Here is a 17506-nt window from a genome sequence, read left to right on the forward strand (position 1 = left end):
TTTTCTTACAAAGTAACGAGAATTTTTTGGCATACTTAACTATGACCGTTAAAACTTCCCGGCTTATGATCGACGCCACTGGCAACTCTACTAGTTACTAAACTGTATGTATGTATTGTACCCATTTGCCCTATTATAGTCACCTCGTTGTGATCTGAGTGTCTGGGACGTATTATCATTACTTTTCATCCCTCATTTAATGCGTGGTAGGTACGCATCCAATTCGGGACTGGTAACCCTACACGGATAATAAGTAGGCATATCTAGACTTTCGACACCTACACACCAAACACGTTTGGTAAACAGAACCCATTTTCATAAAAATTCAAAACATTGTTATGACACCGTCTTAGCTAATAAGTTTGGAAACCCCCTTTATCATCTACTCACGGCGTGTGACTGAGGGGGGGACGTAAGATCATGTGAGATACTTGAATGGCTCTTGTGCTGCAACGAGTGCCTGCCCGAGGGAAGACTTGTCTAGAGCCACGGGGAATGGGATTAGGGTAGCACGAATGAAGGAGTGTTACTTAAATGCCTACTTTTTTATTACATTAATACGAAAAAGAAGCTAACAGTAATTTAATTAAATCCGTGTAAATTGGGCTGCCAGTGTCACTTTCCGAAGTGATCTACAGAATATTATAAAGAAGAATGTTTGCAGGAATGTCGCCGCTACTAGGAGCGCTGCTGCGATGGCGCCGCGAAGCGGCGGAAGAGGCGCAGGAGTCCACCCCGCCCGCCAGCTCCGAAAACACTCGCGAAGGTAACACTATTCTACCTCTTGTTTTCAATGCAAATATAATTAGTAATCATAGTGGTTTCACGAATACAAAATCAAAGACATGTATAACGAGAGCCAAGGGTCTAAGGAAAATGAACGTTCAATGTAAAGATCCAGGTACCATAACTATCTACTTGAATAGTAAGTAATACCTTAGCCTTTACTTTCACAAAGCTTGAATTCTAAGCCCGCATTTGAAGTTATTTAGATATGAAGTTTCCAAATAGTCTTCTGTGCGCTTACCATGAGTTTACGTTAGGTGTGCTCGCTAGCGACTGCGTAAAAAAATGACATTAATTGTATGACATATTGTGCAGCGCTCCTAGTGGCTACTTTCAAGAAACAAAATCTTCATAGAGATTTTTGACGTACTCGCTAGCGAGCACACCTAACATAAACTCATGGTAGGTACACTGATTCATTCAAATGGAACTTCCAATCTTTTAGCTAACTAAATATCATAAACCAGCTTGAACTTGCCTAGCTATAAGTTTAAAGCGGAGCTAGGTTATAAATTAGTTTTAGAACAATTTTATTTGCGTCATGAACAAATCTGGCTCTAGATATAAAATGAGATAATTTAGGCAACATTGTGATCGATCTTAATAATAGTAAGTGTATCGTTATTGTCGACCTTTACATTCTAATACTGAATATTCATTATTTTTGAATAGCGGAGATGACGACCCCGGCCGGCTCAACGGCGCCGCCGCCGACGCAGGAGTCGATCGGCGAGCTGGCGACGGAGCTGGCACAGAAGATGAACATGGAGACGTGGCAGCTGGTCGCCATCTTAGTCGGTAAGTTTTTCAAGTCCACAGCTAGGTAGCTCTTGATCAGCATCTGACATCTCACCTGACGAAAAGTGATATTTAGGACGTAGGTGGAAGGTTCACCCGGAATCCTCAACTACGGAGGAATTGGTTATCTTACTTCCGACTGCCGGAAAACAACAATGCTGTTCAGAATCCTCAACCTCGGAGGAATCGCCTATCTTACTTCCAACTCAGAAACACAACAATTAGTGTACCGAAACATTTATGTCATAGCGACAGACTTAAGTAGGATGGTGGTAGCTAACCAGACGTCCGTTTGGTTAGCCTAATTCCTTAGTCGCCAATCTAATTGCGGCTGTAGCGCTACAAAGAGTACCTACTTATTAGTCTCAAATCTTTCCACTTTTACCTATCAACCTGACCCTAGTAGCACCCTACCCTGTGTATAGTTGTAGCTGCTAAAATGCATTCAATGTTATTTAGGCGTGGCGATAGTGGTGCTGGGGATATGCTTCTGCTGCATCAGGCGATGCTTCCGCAAGCGACGCTCCAAGGACGGCAAGAAGGGCATGAAAGGCGTCGACCTGAAGTCCGTCCAGCTCTTAGGATCAGCCTACAAGGAAAAGGTAATGTTTTGTCTCCATTTCCTCGGCTTGGCGCGGAGCACCTATTTAAAATCTACCTACAGACTTTAGCACTAAAACTAGCTTTACATAGTACTAATAAATGTCACTACTGGTGTTAATTAAACTATAATAAAGGTATGACAGCTAAATAAATGAATTTAGCTTCTACTTTTACAGTTGCCGTACCTTCTAACGACTGTTACGCTCTTCGTGAATTTTAATAAACCGTTTCAACTGTTGATTTATTAGTAAAGTTGTGTTCCGTAACAGACAAAATTGCTAGAAAACTTTTAATTTATTATTTAAAGGTGGATCAATAATTTTTGTTGTTGCATGCACGGCAATGGTTCGAAGATCCTTCAAGCCGCTTATTCTTAAGAGATATGATATTCATGTGAAATTTGCCGCGGGACGTGCATTTAGGTTCAGCCGGACATGGAGGAGCTGACGGAGAACGCCGAAGAGCCCGACGACGGAGACTCCAAGAAGGAAGAACAGAAACTAGGCAAGCTCCAGTACAAGGTGGGTCTGCTCCCCAATTACCTCAGAAGAACCCCTATCCACCATATTGGGCAGCTTGGTACGAACGCAGCAAACACTCTACTTTATTGTATTATCTAAGTATATTATTATCACAATGACACACGCATTTAGTAGAAAAACATATTTAATTATGCATACCATTCAAAGTCATATTGTATCTCAGCAGTAACACTTCTCCATATATTATCATTTATTACATATATCATGAACACATACCTATGCTAAACATGTCATATTAAAATATTTAATCCAGAACATACGAATGAATTATAATAACAATTCAAAAATAAAAGTTTAGGAAAATATTAACTCTTATTGTTATTGGTCTATTGAAGGAGACCGTACCAATACTCGTATAGGTATTGTTCACGTTAATTAACTCTGCTTCCATTTACCACAACGCACATAATAAGGTCATATAAGATTAACAAAAAGTTATTCGGCGAACTGTCACCTATAAATAATCAGCTATTATTACCTATCCAAATAACATCTATCACATTCGGATATCCAACTCCATGCTTATCAATTATTATTATCCCTCCTGCTTTATTTTAAGTGCCATTCAATTATCATGGTTATTGAACCTGTCGACACTGACTGAACTTCATCAAAGATTTAATTTGCAGCTGGAATATGACTTTAACAGCAACAGTCTGTCAGTTACCGTCATCCAGGCCGAAGAACTGCCGGCTCTAGACATGGGCGGTACTTCAGACCCTTACGTGAAGGTTTACTTGCTCCCCGATAAGAAGAAGAAGTTTGAGACGAAGGTCCATCGAAAAACTTTAAGTCCAGTCTTCAACGAAACCTTCGTGTTCAAGGTAAGCGAACTATAATAGGTTGCAAACAGTGCTTCTTTGGAGAATACGCTAATGTGTCTAAATCCTTATGCAGAATGTGCCGTACGCCGACGCAATGAACAAAACGCTCGTCTTTGCGATCTTCGACTTCGATCGGTTCTCGAAACATGACCAGATTGGTGAGGTGAAAGTGCCTCTGTGCCAGGTTGACTTGGCGCAGACCATCGAGGAGTGGCGCGAGCTGCAGAGCGTGGAGGGCGAGGGCGGGCAGGTGCGGACACAACACCATACCACAGATACATACCCCAAAGACCACATATACTTAGACTTCGCATACAGTCTACTATACGACGTCATGCTGACAATATTGTTCGCTATGATATTAACTTTTAATCCCAAACGTAGACTGATTGTTTGCGTTTTAAATTACAATTTCAGCATCTCGATTTTTGAAGTTGTGGTAAGAGTTAAGTACTCGTGGTATTAATATATATTATGTATTAATATATATTTAATAGGTTTAATTTATCTCTAGTTTCAAGGTACAAATTAGTGAGTAAAATAATGTATTTAAATATGGCTTTATTAGCCATAAAGAGGCATAGAATAACAACTGATACTTAAAAGTAAGTATAATTCTCAATATTTGAACAATTTTTGGGCCAAACAGCTAATATTTGTTTCATATTACTCATTTAATACTCAATGCAATCAAGTACACTGAATGACGTCATGTTGCACAAAAATACAATTGGTTAAGTTAACGACACGTTAACAGTTGCACCCAGGTCACATCAACAGCCTTGTCTATTATACACGACTTACTCAATAGGAACCGACATCGATCCTATGAATGCACAAACTAAGACTAAGGTTGTTACAACAGAAGTTGTTACAAAAAAGTATCAAGAAGACTATTTATCTTTTTTTCTTAGCTTAGGCTGAACTGCCAAAACACACATTTTTAATCACAGTTAAAGACTACATGTTAATATTAAAAATATGGGTTTTGGCAACACAGCATTACTTTACATTATAACATCCTTTCATCATATTATCCGCCTATTATTTAGTTTTTAAGTTCCAACTACTTAGCTATTCAGTCCATGATTGGATTTAGCATTTTCAAGCTGCTGTTTTTCTTTCATATCAAGCTCCTTGAAAGGATGGTATACTTACTTACATTTTTTGAAATTTTACTGCACTTTTTTGATCAGAGGAACCTTGACCATAAACATTAATGACATAATCTTGAAGCTATCCTTTCTTTCACTATGACTTTGGGTTGCGGCCTTATCACGGTTGCGTCGTGGCCAGATGCGATGCGCGTTGGAGTCAAGGCCCCTCAATGTGGATTGAGTCGTCATTTATTTTTCTGATAAAATTAATTTCGACAGCAAAAATGTATTTACTTGGTTTTTCTCTTTTTCTCCATATTTTCTCTGCTCTGCTTGGCTGTGTTTGATTGTGTCCTGAACAATCTTGCATGCCGCTTCAAAAACGAAATGATCATTCACGTAAGTATTATTTTGAGACACATCAAGATATAATTATTTAAATATAAATTCACCACTTCCGAACACGTCTATACGAAATCTACTGATTAGTGAATAAAGGTGTTTTCCATAGAAAAATATCGTCAAATTGCTAGGTTATACATAGGAAATTAGGCATCATTCGGATTTCAATATCCACGGCAAAATGGTTCACCTTTACCTATCACCTATCATAACCACATTTTGTTTATAAGTTTATTTTTATCCATCCAACACTTGTTTTAATTTTATATTGCGGCTGGGGAATGTTGCATGTATATGTTACTAGTGTAAATGTTATATATCGTCGTAGCTTTATGTGATCTCCCTGACTTGTATTAATGTAATATGTACCTATTGTCACACATTTTTTTCAAAATTCTGTAATGTGTATGTAATTAGGTTGGAATGATTTGTCAACTCAGGGTGATGAACTAATCAATTTTAATAAGTGTGTGTTTTAATTGGCTATTCGCTATTAGATTGGTACTTTCAATTTCACCACTCGGGCTACGCAAATGTTGTTATCTAAGAAAAAATATTGAATTTACTAAGATTTTTACATTTTCTTATTTCATTTGGTATCAATACCTAACTTATCTTTATTTTTTCTCAGATAACTTCGTAATTCCGCTTCAAAATTCAAAGGCATTATCTTAACGTCATACTCGAAAGTTGCTATGACGTTTGTTATTCAAACCTGATTGCCATTGTAACACACCTTAATTGTTTTTAACAACTTTCTTATATTGGCTCTACAATTTGTTAAAAATATGACCGCAAAAAGCGGTATGGGCAAAAGGTACATACTTTTACTACGCCCAGTCTATAAGGTAAAATCCCAAGGCAATAGAAGACTATATTTTAGATTTCTTAAGTGATCATCATAATATAGTTTCTTTGTAACTGAATACAAATAATGTGTTACAGGTCGCCTTCTGCTGACCGCTGTGAGGAGATTAACAATAATGCACCACAAACAGCTGCATGGCAAAACGTAGTACTAATGGTGTAGGAATTTTATAATCTTTTAAATCAACTTTTAAAACTTACAACTACATGCATCCTACGTGCCGATCTAGCTGTAGGATAAAAGTTGTCACTCACCTATTTTACCTTTAGTTAATACAAAATAATGGTTTCAGTGTTACTTAAGCAAGTTCAGTCGAGACTAAAAAGCTTAGCACAGCACCTTATTTATTAATAAAACAAATCAGATTGTACATAAAACAAACAACTGTAATAATAAGTTCATTCGTGACCACCGCCAAAACAAACTAGGTCGAAACATTAAGTTTTCATAGAAGCTCCATATGCAAGCATTCGTGTTTGAAATGCAATAAAAATATATTATACCTGCTCTAATAATTTGTTTTTATACCTGCTGTAATTTTGTAAAATAAAATGATATGCTCTATTTATAATCTAAAAATAAACAAGAGGTGCGTGACAGCGATAAATAAATCCAATTTACATAATCCTAACCAGAATAAAATAGCAACTCAATGTTTCTACACCATTAATGATTGTTTGCAATGTGTACGTGTCAGTGTATATTGTCGATGTTACTGGTAATGTGTTGCACTTCCAACTCTGAGTGTTAACCTGAACTAGCTCAAGAAAGAAATGCTATTAACTATGTAGAGTAAATAAATATTAAAATGAAGAAAAAACATTGTACTGGCTCTGCCATACGGTATGAGTGCGAAAAGAGGTGAGCGCAGATAGACAACACGTTTTCAAACCAAATAACTAAATAAATACTAAGATGTCGACGTGTTTAATATCACATACACGGCGCGTGCGACGACTGTCAAATAATAAGGAAATAGAGCTGCGCTCTCGTCGTATCGCTATCGTGCCGGCTATGTGTCAGAGAATTAAGGTTTAATAAATGTTGATAAAGAAGCTATTTCTTTGTTGGGAGCAGTAGAGACACTGTGACCGTGTCGTGTATGTTATGTGTATTATGTGTACTAGACATAATTGCGATCTGTTCCTAAAATGGTTAGTCTTCTTTGCAGAGTAGGCTTCGTCAGATAAAGGTAATAATTGCACACTTAGGTCACTTCTGGAGGATTAGGCCGTAAGGTGAGCACTTTGATGATCTGAGCTGGGTGTTACAAAAATAGAATTGGCTTCATTTCGGCAACAGATCGTAATGACCACATTATTTCTGTTACAAATATAAATTATATATTACAGCGGAAAATGATTGCTTCATATTAGGTTTGAACGTTGGTGTACCCAAGTATTTTTTGTTCGTCGTTTAGAATGTGTTAACAGATATGTATCGTGTTTAATTTCATGTTTTAGATGAAATTATTTATGTGCTAAAACGTTATATGTAACGCAATGAAAGTGTTCGTCAAATGTGCGTATGATTAGATGCAATCTCTATCCCGATTGAGGCTATCTCAACTGTCTATGGGCTATGCGTCCTCCGCACGTGCTACGGGGCAGTTCTTCAGTTTTGTCTTTGCTTCAATCTTATTTGATTCTTAAGAAAAAAACCCAAACTGAAACACTGCGCCGCCCACTCCAACAACCATAACTACGCTTTTAGGTGACTACACGAAGCTATTGTTTTGTTCATTTATTTTTGTTTCGTGTAACGAGATTTGAGTGCCCTGACCCACCCTAAGCCGCGTTATTTATGGCCCATATATTATTTGTATGTTTTATAAAAAGCTTTTCTAACCCGGTCTCTGAACGCTATTAGTAATCCTTACATACACAACTCTTCCTCTTTTATCTTCCATACTTTCACATCCCAATAAACTCTTCTACCCGAGAAACAATGCACAACCAAAAAGATATCATACTGGTTAGAAATTATCAATAGGTACTGAACATTAACATAATTGCATAATATTGTTCTAACATTCACTTGTCGACTGCTGGCAGATAATTTTTCGAACTCCACCTTATTTCGAAGTATTACTTACAAATATTTTAGTAAGTATTTCAGTTTACAGCCTTGACTTGTTGACTAAAAAGAATTGACATACGCGTACATTTTGCAGGACAACAAGCTGGGAGACATATGTTTCTCATTGCGTTATGTGCCCACGGCCGGGAAACTCACAGTTGTCATTTTGGAAGCGAAGAACCTAAAGAAAATGGACGTCGGTGGCCTATCAGGTAACATTCGCACGTTTGAGATACACTCGCGGCATATCTAGCGTAACAGTTGCACTGAACCTCATTCTTATTTCATGAAAAATAAGAGGGATCGGAAGGTCTATATGATACGCCTGATATTGCTGCTGTGTGTAACATCTCGATGTTGTGCTCGGTTATCCTATTTATTTATGACACTGATAACACTATTATCTAATTTCACAGGGATTTTAGTGTAACATTTGTTATATTTTACTGTTTTATCGATAAAGGGTGTGTATTAAAATTTAGGATAGAAGTTTTGCTCAAAATATTTAACATGCATGTAATTTCATTTTATCACAGTTACATTATTAGTAAATGTGTTACATTAATCTAGTAAAATAGAACTCTACACTTTGCGTTAGGTATTCGTACACACTAGTTTCATGCGATAATATTTAATTACCTACATAAATACTTAAGTAAAGATTTATTTGCTATTATTATTTTCTCACAAGTAATTTTACTCTTCACCATTAATATATGCAATATTGTATCTATCTACTCAGAAAATATTTATGGTATTCCATCACGCTTGTTAATAATTAATGGCAATAATGGGTTGAAAATACAAGCAACTTTAAAACTAATAAATGGTATTCAATCCATTATTTTGTAAGTAGGTAACACGAGTAGATTGTTTCCTGAGATCATTAAGTACATTTTAATTTATGTTTGAGTTATACTTAGCGCCATTTTCTAATGATAGATGAAGGAAACAATCTAGAAAATGCAATATCTCGCTTAGGATCCTCTACTTTTATTACTTTTTCATTCATATTTTAAACAACTCATTAAGTAAGTAAGTATAAAATGAGTTTAATCCTGAATTTTTCTGTTTCATATCCTGATTGCTGCGCGGCTCAACAGATCCGTACGTAAAGATAGCACTCATGCAAAACGGCAAACGTCTCAAAAAGAAGAAAACGAGCATCAAGAAATGCACACTGAATCCCTATTACAACGAGTCATTTACTTTTGAAGTACCATTCGAACAAATACAGGTGCGAGCCGAGATTGCAAAATTCGATGTCGCAGCGTTCAGATTCGACAATTATCCGAATAAAACTCCGAAACTAAAGGATGATGGGCACTTTTCTATGGAATCTGGGCGTAAAACCAACAGAAATGTAACTACTATTATTTGTTAGGACTTAATATCAGAAATATATTTTCATATAAATAACTACCAAAAACTCCCGGGTTTGCTTGGAAATTGACATAATGTGTAATAGTAATAGGTGCTTTATTGCGCAAACAAAAAATATTATTAATTAATATACTTATCTACTTACATTTTAGATACATTAAGTTATTTATCTATTATTATGTCCAACAGTTCAGGAGTGGGGCCAAAAAATGGTATATTTAAACCATGTTCTACATTATAAGCGTAGGACCATACCTAAGTACCATTTAGAGAAATAACATGAACACAGTCATGTTTCAATGGGATTTCTACCAGATAAGTTGTAGTGTTTTCGCATAATCGATCACGGATGGATTATTAATCGATATTGCCAAATAACGATTTATCGATTAACAATTCGATTAATCGATTTGATTACCATCATCACTGTCATTTGATTGTGAATTCAATTCCTTATTTTCAGCAATATAATCGATTATTGCAATCGAATAATCGATTGTGATTTATTCGGTATACATACTTACTAAATCGATAGTAACATATTATACAATACTCTCAATATGATCGATAAAAGCAATATAATTGACCTAATACTATTTTTATTACCCTAATGTGATGTGAAATACTATGGAAACTTTGCATATTCAACGACCTCTATCTCCGTAACCCCGCGTATTTCAGGATTGTTGTCATATTATGAAATGAAGTACTAGTATTAAGCTTTAATTTAGTATACTTTTTGTCTCTGTTGGTTTAACGCCCAATATGCCCATCATCCTTTACTCGGAACTACATTATTTTATTTAGCTTTTTAATTCTATTTCAGTTTTTCGTTGGTTTAAAGTACCTACCGACAAACAGTAAGAAGTTTATTTAAAAATAATCTATTACCAAAAGTAAAAATTAATTTTTAAAAGAAATGTAGAGCTTCATAGTTACATTGTTTCTTTATTTAGTAGTATATTATCTAATTAATAAAGACTACTTACAATAAGAGTGTAAGTAGAGTACCTAATAATTAAATAAATATTATTTAATTATTAGACAATATACGAAATATAGACCGTTTAAAACGATGTTATATTATGAATAAACAAACTCGAATGTTTTTAAAGAATCTTTTTTTTTTCATTTATTTATCGAGGCCTCTTGATAGGTTCGCGTCTAATAACTCTAGCTTTGTTTTAATTTAAATAATAAGCACGTACTTGCAAAAAATGTGCTTCCTTTTCAAATCTAAAAAAAACTAAAGGGTTGCAAGTGTTGAAACAATACCCATCTCAATGGTATTCAACCAAGTAAGCTACTTCATACATCCCGTCTCCACACCACGTTGTTTTTTCAACCGTCGCCGTCGAATACTGCAAGCGAAAACAAACCTTATGTGAAACATAATAAGTTACCCTTATTTTTTGGAGGCTAAGCTCTGGTATCACTGAAGAGGTGTACCCAAGGTTCATTGTTGAGTTAGTTTTGTGAAATAGCTCTCACATAAGAAGCAATATTGTACTTTCTTGTCAATACACTATTCAGTTTTCTTAAGATATTTTATAAAAGTGTTTTTATAGTGCTCTCGTTGGGTGGTTGAATGAGATCCCAATTAAATGTATTTAGTTCTCCCCTACTGAACACCCTAAAAAAAAAACGTTATTGAGTAAACTGTTTAATTGGACGCGGGATTACTCGTCGAGGTTAGAAAAATCCACTCACCTACCATGTTCTCATCAATTCTCGGCACCTGGTTATGACATTTCTATTTATTTTAATCACAATTTTATATTTTGTTTTTATAATTTCTATTCAATTTAATCACAATTTTATGATATGTTATTTTTTTATTATTGCAAAAACCAATAGCTAATTTGTTACGTGGCTGGTGGACGTGGCAAATGTCAACTTGACAAGTGACATTTTTTTTTTTAATTNGTTATCGAAAGTTTACGAAAATTTTAAGATCATTTTTTCGGAATTGTCTATTCTGTTCGCAATTTGATGTTGTGTATTGATTGTTGTGAATATTAATACATACACCACTTGCATCCATACCGATCCTACTGTCCTATTTACTCTGGATTTTGTGTTTGTTTATTTTCTTTTATGATTTATGTTACGCTATTGTATTACATTTTAATAATTTGACATTTTGTTACAGTGTAAGTACAATCATGAGTTTTATGTTTTCAAAACAGTTCTATAAACGAAAATTCAATACAAACACAAACTACTAACTCAAATTATTATTTCAACTGAGATATTCTAACATATCTATGTGTTTATAAACAATACGTAATATTTGTTTGTTTTTTATGTTGTGTTTCTTGTTTATGTGTGTTCATTGTTGTTGTACTGTTTAGCTAGTCGAATGTTTGTAGGAATCCTATGTTATACTTGTTGCCTTATCTGCTATATCCCCTCTACATATATTCTGGTCTGTCTCTGATCCTACTATGAACCGCCTTTTAAATCCTGAATCCTATTTTGTATTGTTTAAAGCCTCTCTTAGTGACTCCTGCTTCAAAGAGATGTCAACCTTTACCTGTAACTGGGTGTTTCGGCTAAAGATTTTCATCTTTGGCGGGCTCAAAAAGTTTGGCTTTTATCGATATAAAACTTACAAGTTAAGTGGTGTTCAATAATCTCCCCTCGTAACTGCATTACAATTTGGTGACTTCAAATTGTAATTACTTATGGTTTAAGGAATCCAGTTCCTCGTACTTCTTCTGCATCAACTTTTTCTTATTCACAATTTCCTTCTCAACCTTTGCTTTGACCCCCAAAATGCGTTGTAAGTATGAATTATTTACCAAATGTTATGATTTCTGTATATGTGGCATGTGACGAAATGCTTTCATGTGTATTTATATCTGTATTTATTTATGTATTCTACATATTATTATTGCATACTTCATCACACACAAAAACGTAAATGGATTAATAGATACAATGGCGACAAACAATTCATAACAAAAATTTTGTCTACATTGTACCTATTGTTCTGGACAATACGTTTCACATTTCACCGTCATTTGTTTCAATACTTTCAATGTGCACTACATGCTTGTTTGCGCTTCAGAAAGTGAATCTAGTGGTAACCGTTGTGGACTACGACCGCATCGGGACGTCCGAGCCGATCGGGAAGGTGGTGCTGGGGTACAACGCGTCGGGCACGGAGCTGCGCCACTGGTCCGACATGCTGGCCAGCCCGCGGCGCCCCATCGCGCAGTGGCACACCCTCAAGGACCCCGATGATGGAGAGAAGAAGGATTAAACGGCTGATCGCGGTACTTATCTCTATTATTTACTACTTCGCCTCGCAACTTTAGTAGATACTGGTTGTCAAATTTAGTGTCCGTTTGTCACTGAAACATCATACGCCCATACATGGCGCCCATATTCACAAACATTACCATGAGGTCTCACAGCGTGAGGAACACAGGGTCGCACATAAAAGTAGCGTCCGATTGGCTGCTTCACTTAAAGCAAGCATTGTTTGTGATTACGGGTGTTTTTTTTTCCAATCACTATCTTGATAAATTAGGGGTTATTTGCACAAACTTTCATGTCATAAAGGTAAAGATCGATTTCCTAGTATCTATCACGTATCTACCTGTTTATCAGGTCAGAACTCTACATCTAAATTCATCAAAATTGGTTAGCGACTGCATGTAAAAACGACTTTCGCATTTATATTAGTAGTAATTATGGTTTAAAATACGAGTATTTCAGATCAAACGGCTCCTACTTTATCACTCTGCCTAAACACTGCCGTTCAAAAAAAATAACCTACAACCTTTCACCTGTCGGGCAAATACTCTAATCACTGAGCTACATATACAAGCGAAACTATTTGGTTTATAATAAAAACACATTCCTGCATTAACTGTTCCAGGTGAACCAGTACGACGGAGTTCCAAGTGTGAAGAAAATACAAAGTTATTACGAAACTTTTACTTTCTTATAAATTCGCTATTGAACCTTCTATTTAATCTTTCGATCAACAGAAAGTTATACGATTATATTTATTGTGTATGTTTAATTTATTTTAAAGCAAGTATTTGCTGAAATCCTTCTAATAATTTTAGATTCTATCCTCTGTGTATTTTAATAGATAGAGAATGTTGATAGGATTGATTGCGTTTAGTTTAATATTAAGTTACAATGAAATATACATACTTACCTGCCTATCACTTATTGTAACTTACTGAGGAGGGTAGCTAATGTATGATAAAATATTTTATATTTTTTTCGTAATAGACGTTTTTGTCTGTTTCATCTCGATTGACCATTTAATACTCGTATCTCGCTATTAGTCGTGGTGTTGTGTTGTTTGGCGGGAGGTTAGTAGACGTGTGAAGAGGGAGGCGTAAAATAATGTTTCTATGTTGAGTTGTCACTTCCAGACTTAAACGTCGGTATTTATTACGAAAACATTAATTTAAAAGTGATATACTAATATAACATAGCTTTTTTTTTACTACGTGGGCTTTGTTAATGTTACAACTGTGTTATTTACATTCCTTGTAGCAACTAGGCGACGCGTTTGCAACGCAATCTACGTAGGTACGAAATATAATTTCCTATGTCTAAAACCCTATATCTAACGCTATGTAAATAAGTTGAATCCTGTTAAATTTATTACATTCTATTTTACTAAAATGTAAGTGTTATAGTATTGATACCCTTTTAAAATTGTTCCTCTATAGAAGAGAAATTGTTGTGGTAGTAAAACATATTTAGAGTTGTATCTTAAAGAGTTGCTATGACAGAATATTTTGTTTAGTAAATTATTTTTCAAGTTCTCTTCTTACGAGGAACAAATAGGCCTATTATATAGGTACCTAATAATCTTTATTATTTTAAGACATGACATTTTTTTACACGGTTTAATTAAAGTATCTACTTATGGCCCATTAAAAATTGCAAAAATGTAATTATTTTATAGAAATGTCTATTCTTGGTCTACGTGATTACATAGTTTATTAAATAATTATAATTTATTTAACAATTGGCCACTTAACAACCACGTGGTATCATCGAAACTAGTCAAACGTTTAAGATTTAAAATAAACATTATAACTAAAGATATTGTTAAATAGTTTGAAAGTTTTAATCGTCTTTAATTATACTGCAATATACGTCTACTAAGCAGTTTCGTTCATTGCATTCATTTACTTCAATCATTTAAAGTCCATGGTTAGGTATATGATGTTCGGAAATCTTCTAATTTCTATATGAAGTCTATATACTTACATACTTAGCTAAAGCTTGACTGTTGTTGATCTCAAACGTATGTGTTATTGTGTATATAATGTAATCACATGTTAAATTTCACGATCACATGGTATATCTACGTATAGGAGTATCGGACTCGGGCTTCAAGTATTAGAAGTGCACCAACACGAAACAAGTAGGAATAGACTTGTGGTTCAAGTACTGTATTTAACAATAAATATAAATATGTTAAATGTAATATAGATTGTACTTACTAGTAAATAACTACAGATTCATAGACCGTTTTGCTTCATATTTTGAAACGTGCAAGTTACACCTACAGCGAACGTACATTACTGCGCCAGAGTTCTAACTCTTGTGAATAGACTTCAAAATAAAAAGAGGACATTTTGTGTATCTTTTTAGATAAATTAATATTTAAAAAGGTAATGCAAGAAAGTCACAAGAAAGAAGCAACAATGCTGTGTCGTCAATAGCGACTAAAGAACTCCATAACTTGTCACAAACGATCCTTTCTGATCGATCCTGATACTGATCGGAAGGTTGGATCAAAAGAAAACTAAGAAAGAACTACCCAAAACCTTCTATGAATCTGTATGGTTATCATAACAACACTACTCTCAGGCGCGCCAATCAAAAGGTCAGGCCTCGTTAGATTGACAATATAGAATTCAACATGCTATTTAATAATGTTTTGTATAATCTTAAGAAAAACGAAATATGTGAATAATCGCTAGACTAATAAAACTTTTAACAATACGCTGATACAAATCGTTGTCTTTAAATTCGTCAATGATTTGTCATCTTTCGTCACCGTGCCTAATTACCATGATTGCTTGTTTAATGTAATGACTAAGGTAGGCGCCGGTACTCAAGCTTAGTCAGCAAATACATGAATGTATTCTTAGTCTCCACTGATCTTTTTAATTTCACTTTATTTACATTTAATTTCATATCATTTTTATTAACAAATGATTTGGCGCAGTAGTCAGAGAACTCGACTTTTGGGACTAGATAGCACCCTCGAAAATTGTCCAAGGATACGGACGGATTTACGAAGTATTCATATATAGAAACTATGTGAAAGTTCATTTGGCGATCTAATAACGGAAATGAAAGACATTACCATCATTGGATCAAGGACCTTCCTACCTCAGAATAATACATTTTCAAGCAATTATGACACTTGAGCACTCTAAAAATTGTAATCAACCTTGGAATAATATTAAAAAAATATTTTAGGAAGCTATCATGATGACTTAATGGACCATTAGCTATTGCATTTTAATATCTTACTGGATATGCATTAGTGTAACAACAACTTGGAAAAATCTCAACATAATAATTGGTCCGATTTTGAGGTAGTTACAATTATCAATAACTATTTTGCATAATAATGTATGAAAATATTGTGTGGCGTGTTGAGCTGTTGTATGGAATGCTGTTTGTTACAATTTAACCAAGTTCGCTGAATTTAGTGTTGAATTAATCCGTTCTAAATCTTAATTTTAATAGTTACACTAAACAATGCAGGGTTTAATCGGTATCCCCATTGCCCATCTCTTGCACTTGACTATACATTAGTAGGTTTGTTTCGGTTATAATGTTGTTATTGTAGATGTATCATGTATATATTCATAAAGTTTATTATATGTATATATCCAAATAATTGTCATATCACTTACCACTTGAATAAAAGCATTGTCCGATTAAAATTATGTTAATAATTATTTTAGACGAAATAAATAGATATTTTTATTTCATTATTATAATTTATTTAGAGTTTATAATAGTAATGAATTATGTAAACTATGAAGAATGTCTATAATACATAATTACATAGATTTTGTTGTTTCATTTCTTGAATCTACCACTGCACTGTTACAATAAAATGACTACAAAACTTTTCAGGAAGTTTTAGTTCTATAGTACTATAAAATTTGTTTAGAAAAAAGCCAATGACTACTTTTTCTTAAATTTAACAAATTTTTACAACAAAAGATAAAATTAAATTTTACCCCATTTCATCATTTATAATTTCAGGTAAAAATTCACAGCTAATATGTATTTAAGTTATCACATTTTGGATTATTAAATTACAATACTCAACGTCAATTCATGAGTACCTATAAATCTAATAAATAAAGTTAGTAATAAAACATGATCTTGTAGACAGAGTAAATTCTGTACCCATGCTATGCAGTTTCGTCATAATACCTCCTTTTCATTGTACGATACTTTTTCAATTTGTAAAGAGCTTCGATTTCTTTAACGACGAATTCACCGTGTTTTATCATTACCTTGATCTTTTCTGGATCAGTCTCCTCGCTGTTCTTCGTAAACACTTTGTGCAGTCTCTTCCGAAATAAATCGTAGCCCTGAGGCCAATCGCGTCCCAGAAACAGCAACTGCAAAATAACAAAATCAATACAATCAAGGTTCCTACATATTATCACTGATATCAAACTTAAATAGTAAACAAATTAAAAATGTTTACGTAAATTGGTTTGTTTTTGAGAAATGTACACTTACGGTTTTATATAAATTGAGAACGGCCTGGCGATGCGGTTGACTCATTGTAGTAATATTACTTTAGCCAAGAAAGTTACAATTTATTGAAAGAAAATATTATTGAAATTCAAGTTCATAGTCCAAAACTTTATTTTCATCACGAAAGTTTTGGAAATACGTCACTGTCACAATGACATTTTCTTTTTTTATCCTAAACTTTCTCTTTGACCGGATATTAGTGAAGTACTCTGCGAAACCGGTTTTTTTGCAAAAATCTTCGAGTCCGTAGTTAAAATATAGAGACGCCATAGACTGAAGTCCTCGTAACTAAGCAACCATTATTTTGTTATTTATTGTTTGTTGCCATCGCATTGTGCATTG

The 17506-nt window shown here is 34.4% G+C and overlaps 2 protein-coding genes across 6 annotated transcripts in view; one reads left to right on the forward strand and one right to left on the reverse strand.

Moving 5' to 3' along the window:
• Nucleotides 1-15352, forward strand: part of Syti (synaptotagmin I) — a 28122-nt gene extending 12770 nt beyond the window's left edge. For 2 of the 5 annotated variants that reach the window (XM_028305419.1, XM_028305421.1), the window contains exons 2-11: nt 665-766; nt 1459-1584; nt 2044-2186; nt 2610-2708; nt 3359-3553; nt 3627-3803; nt 8094-8211; nt 9103-9236; nt 12456-12663; nt 13272-15352. In XM_028305419.1, coding sequence (XP_028161220.1) covers nt 667-766; nt 1459-1584; nt 2044-2186; nt 2610-2708; nt 3359-3553; nt 3627-3803; nt 8094-8211; nt 9103-9236; nt 12456-12650 — 1287 coding nt within the window. In that variant the 5' untranslated portion in view covers nt 665-666 and the 3' untranslated portion in view covers nt 12651-12663; nt 13272-15352. The remainder of the gene's footprint in view (nt 1-664; nt 767-1458; nt 1585-2043; nt 2187-2609; nt 2709-3358; nt 3554-3626; nt 3804-8093; nt 8212-9102; nt 9237-12455; nt 12664-13271) is intronic. The other 3 variants (XM_028305422.1, XM_028305424.1, XM_028305423.1) reach the window with 3 other exon arrangements.
• A 73-nt stretch (nt 15353-15425) lies between these two features.
• osi (electron transfer flavoprotein regulatory factor orsai) lies at nt 15426-17310 on the reverse strand. The gene is made up of 2 exons (XM_028305425.1): nt 17147-17310; nt 15426-17022 (listed from the first exon to the last, which is right to left on the reverse strand). Exons 1-2 carry the CDS (start codon nt 17189-17191, stop codon nt 16810-16812), a joined length of 258 nt encoding a protein of 85 aa, XP_028161226.1. The 5' UTR covers nt 17192-17310; the 3' UTR covers nt 15426-16809.
• Between the last annotated feature and the right edge of the window lie 196 nt (nt 17311-17506).

The sequence above is a fragment of the Ostrinia furnacalis genome, unplaced genomic scaffold (assembly GCF_004193835.3).
Source record: "Ostrinia furnacalis isolate ACB-3 unplaced genomic scaffold, ASM419383v2 OfSCF1657, whole genome shotgun sequence".
Classification (NCBI taxonomy): Eukaryota; Metazoa; Arthropoda; class Insecta; order Lepidoptera; family Crambidae; genus Ostrinia; species Ostrinia furnacalis.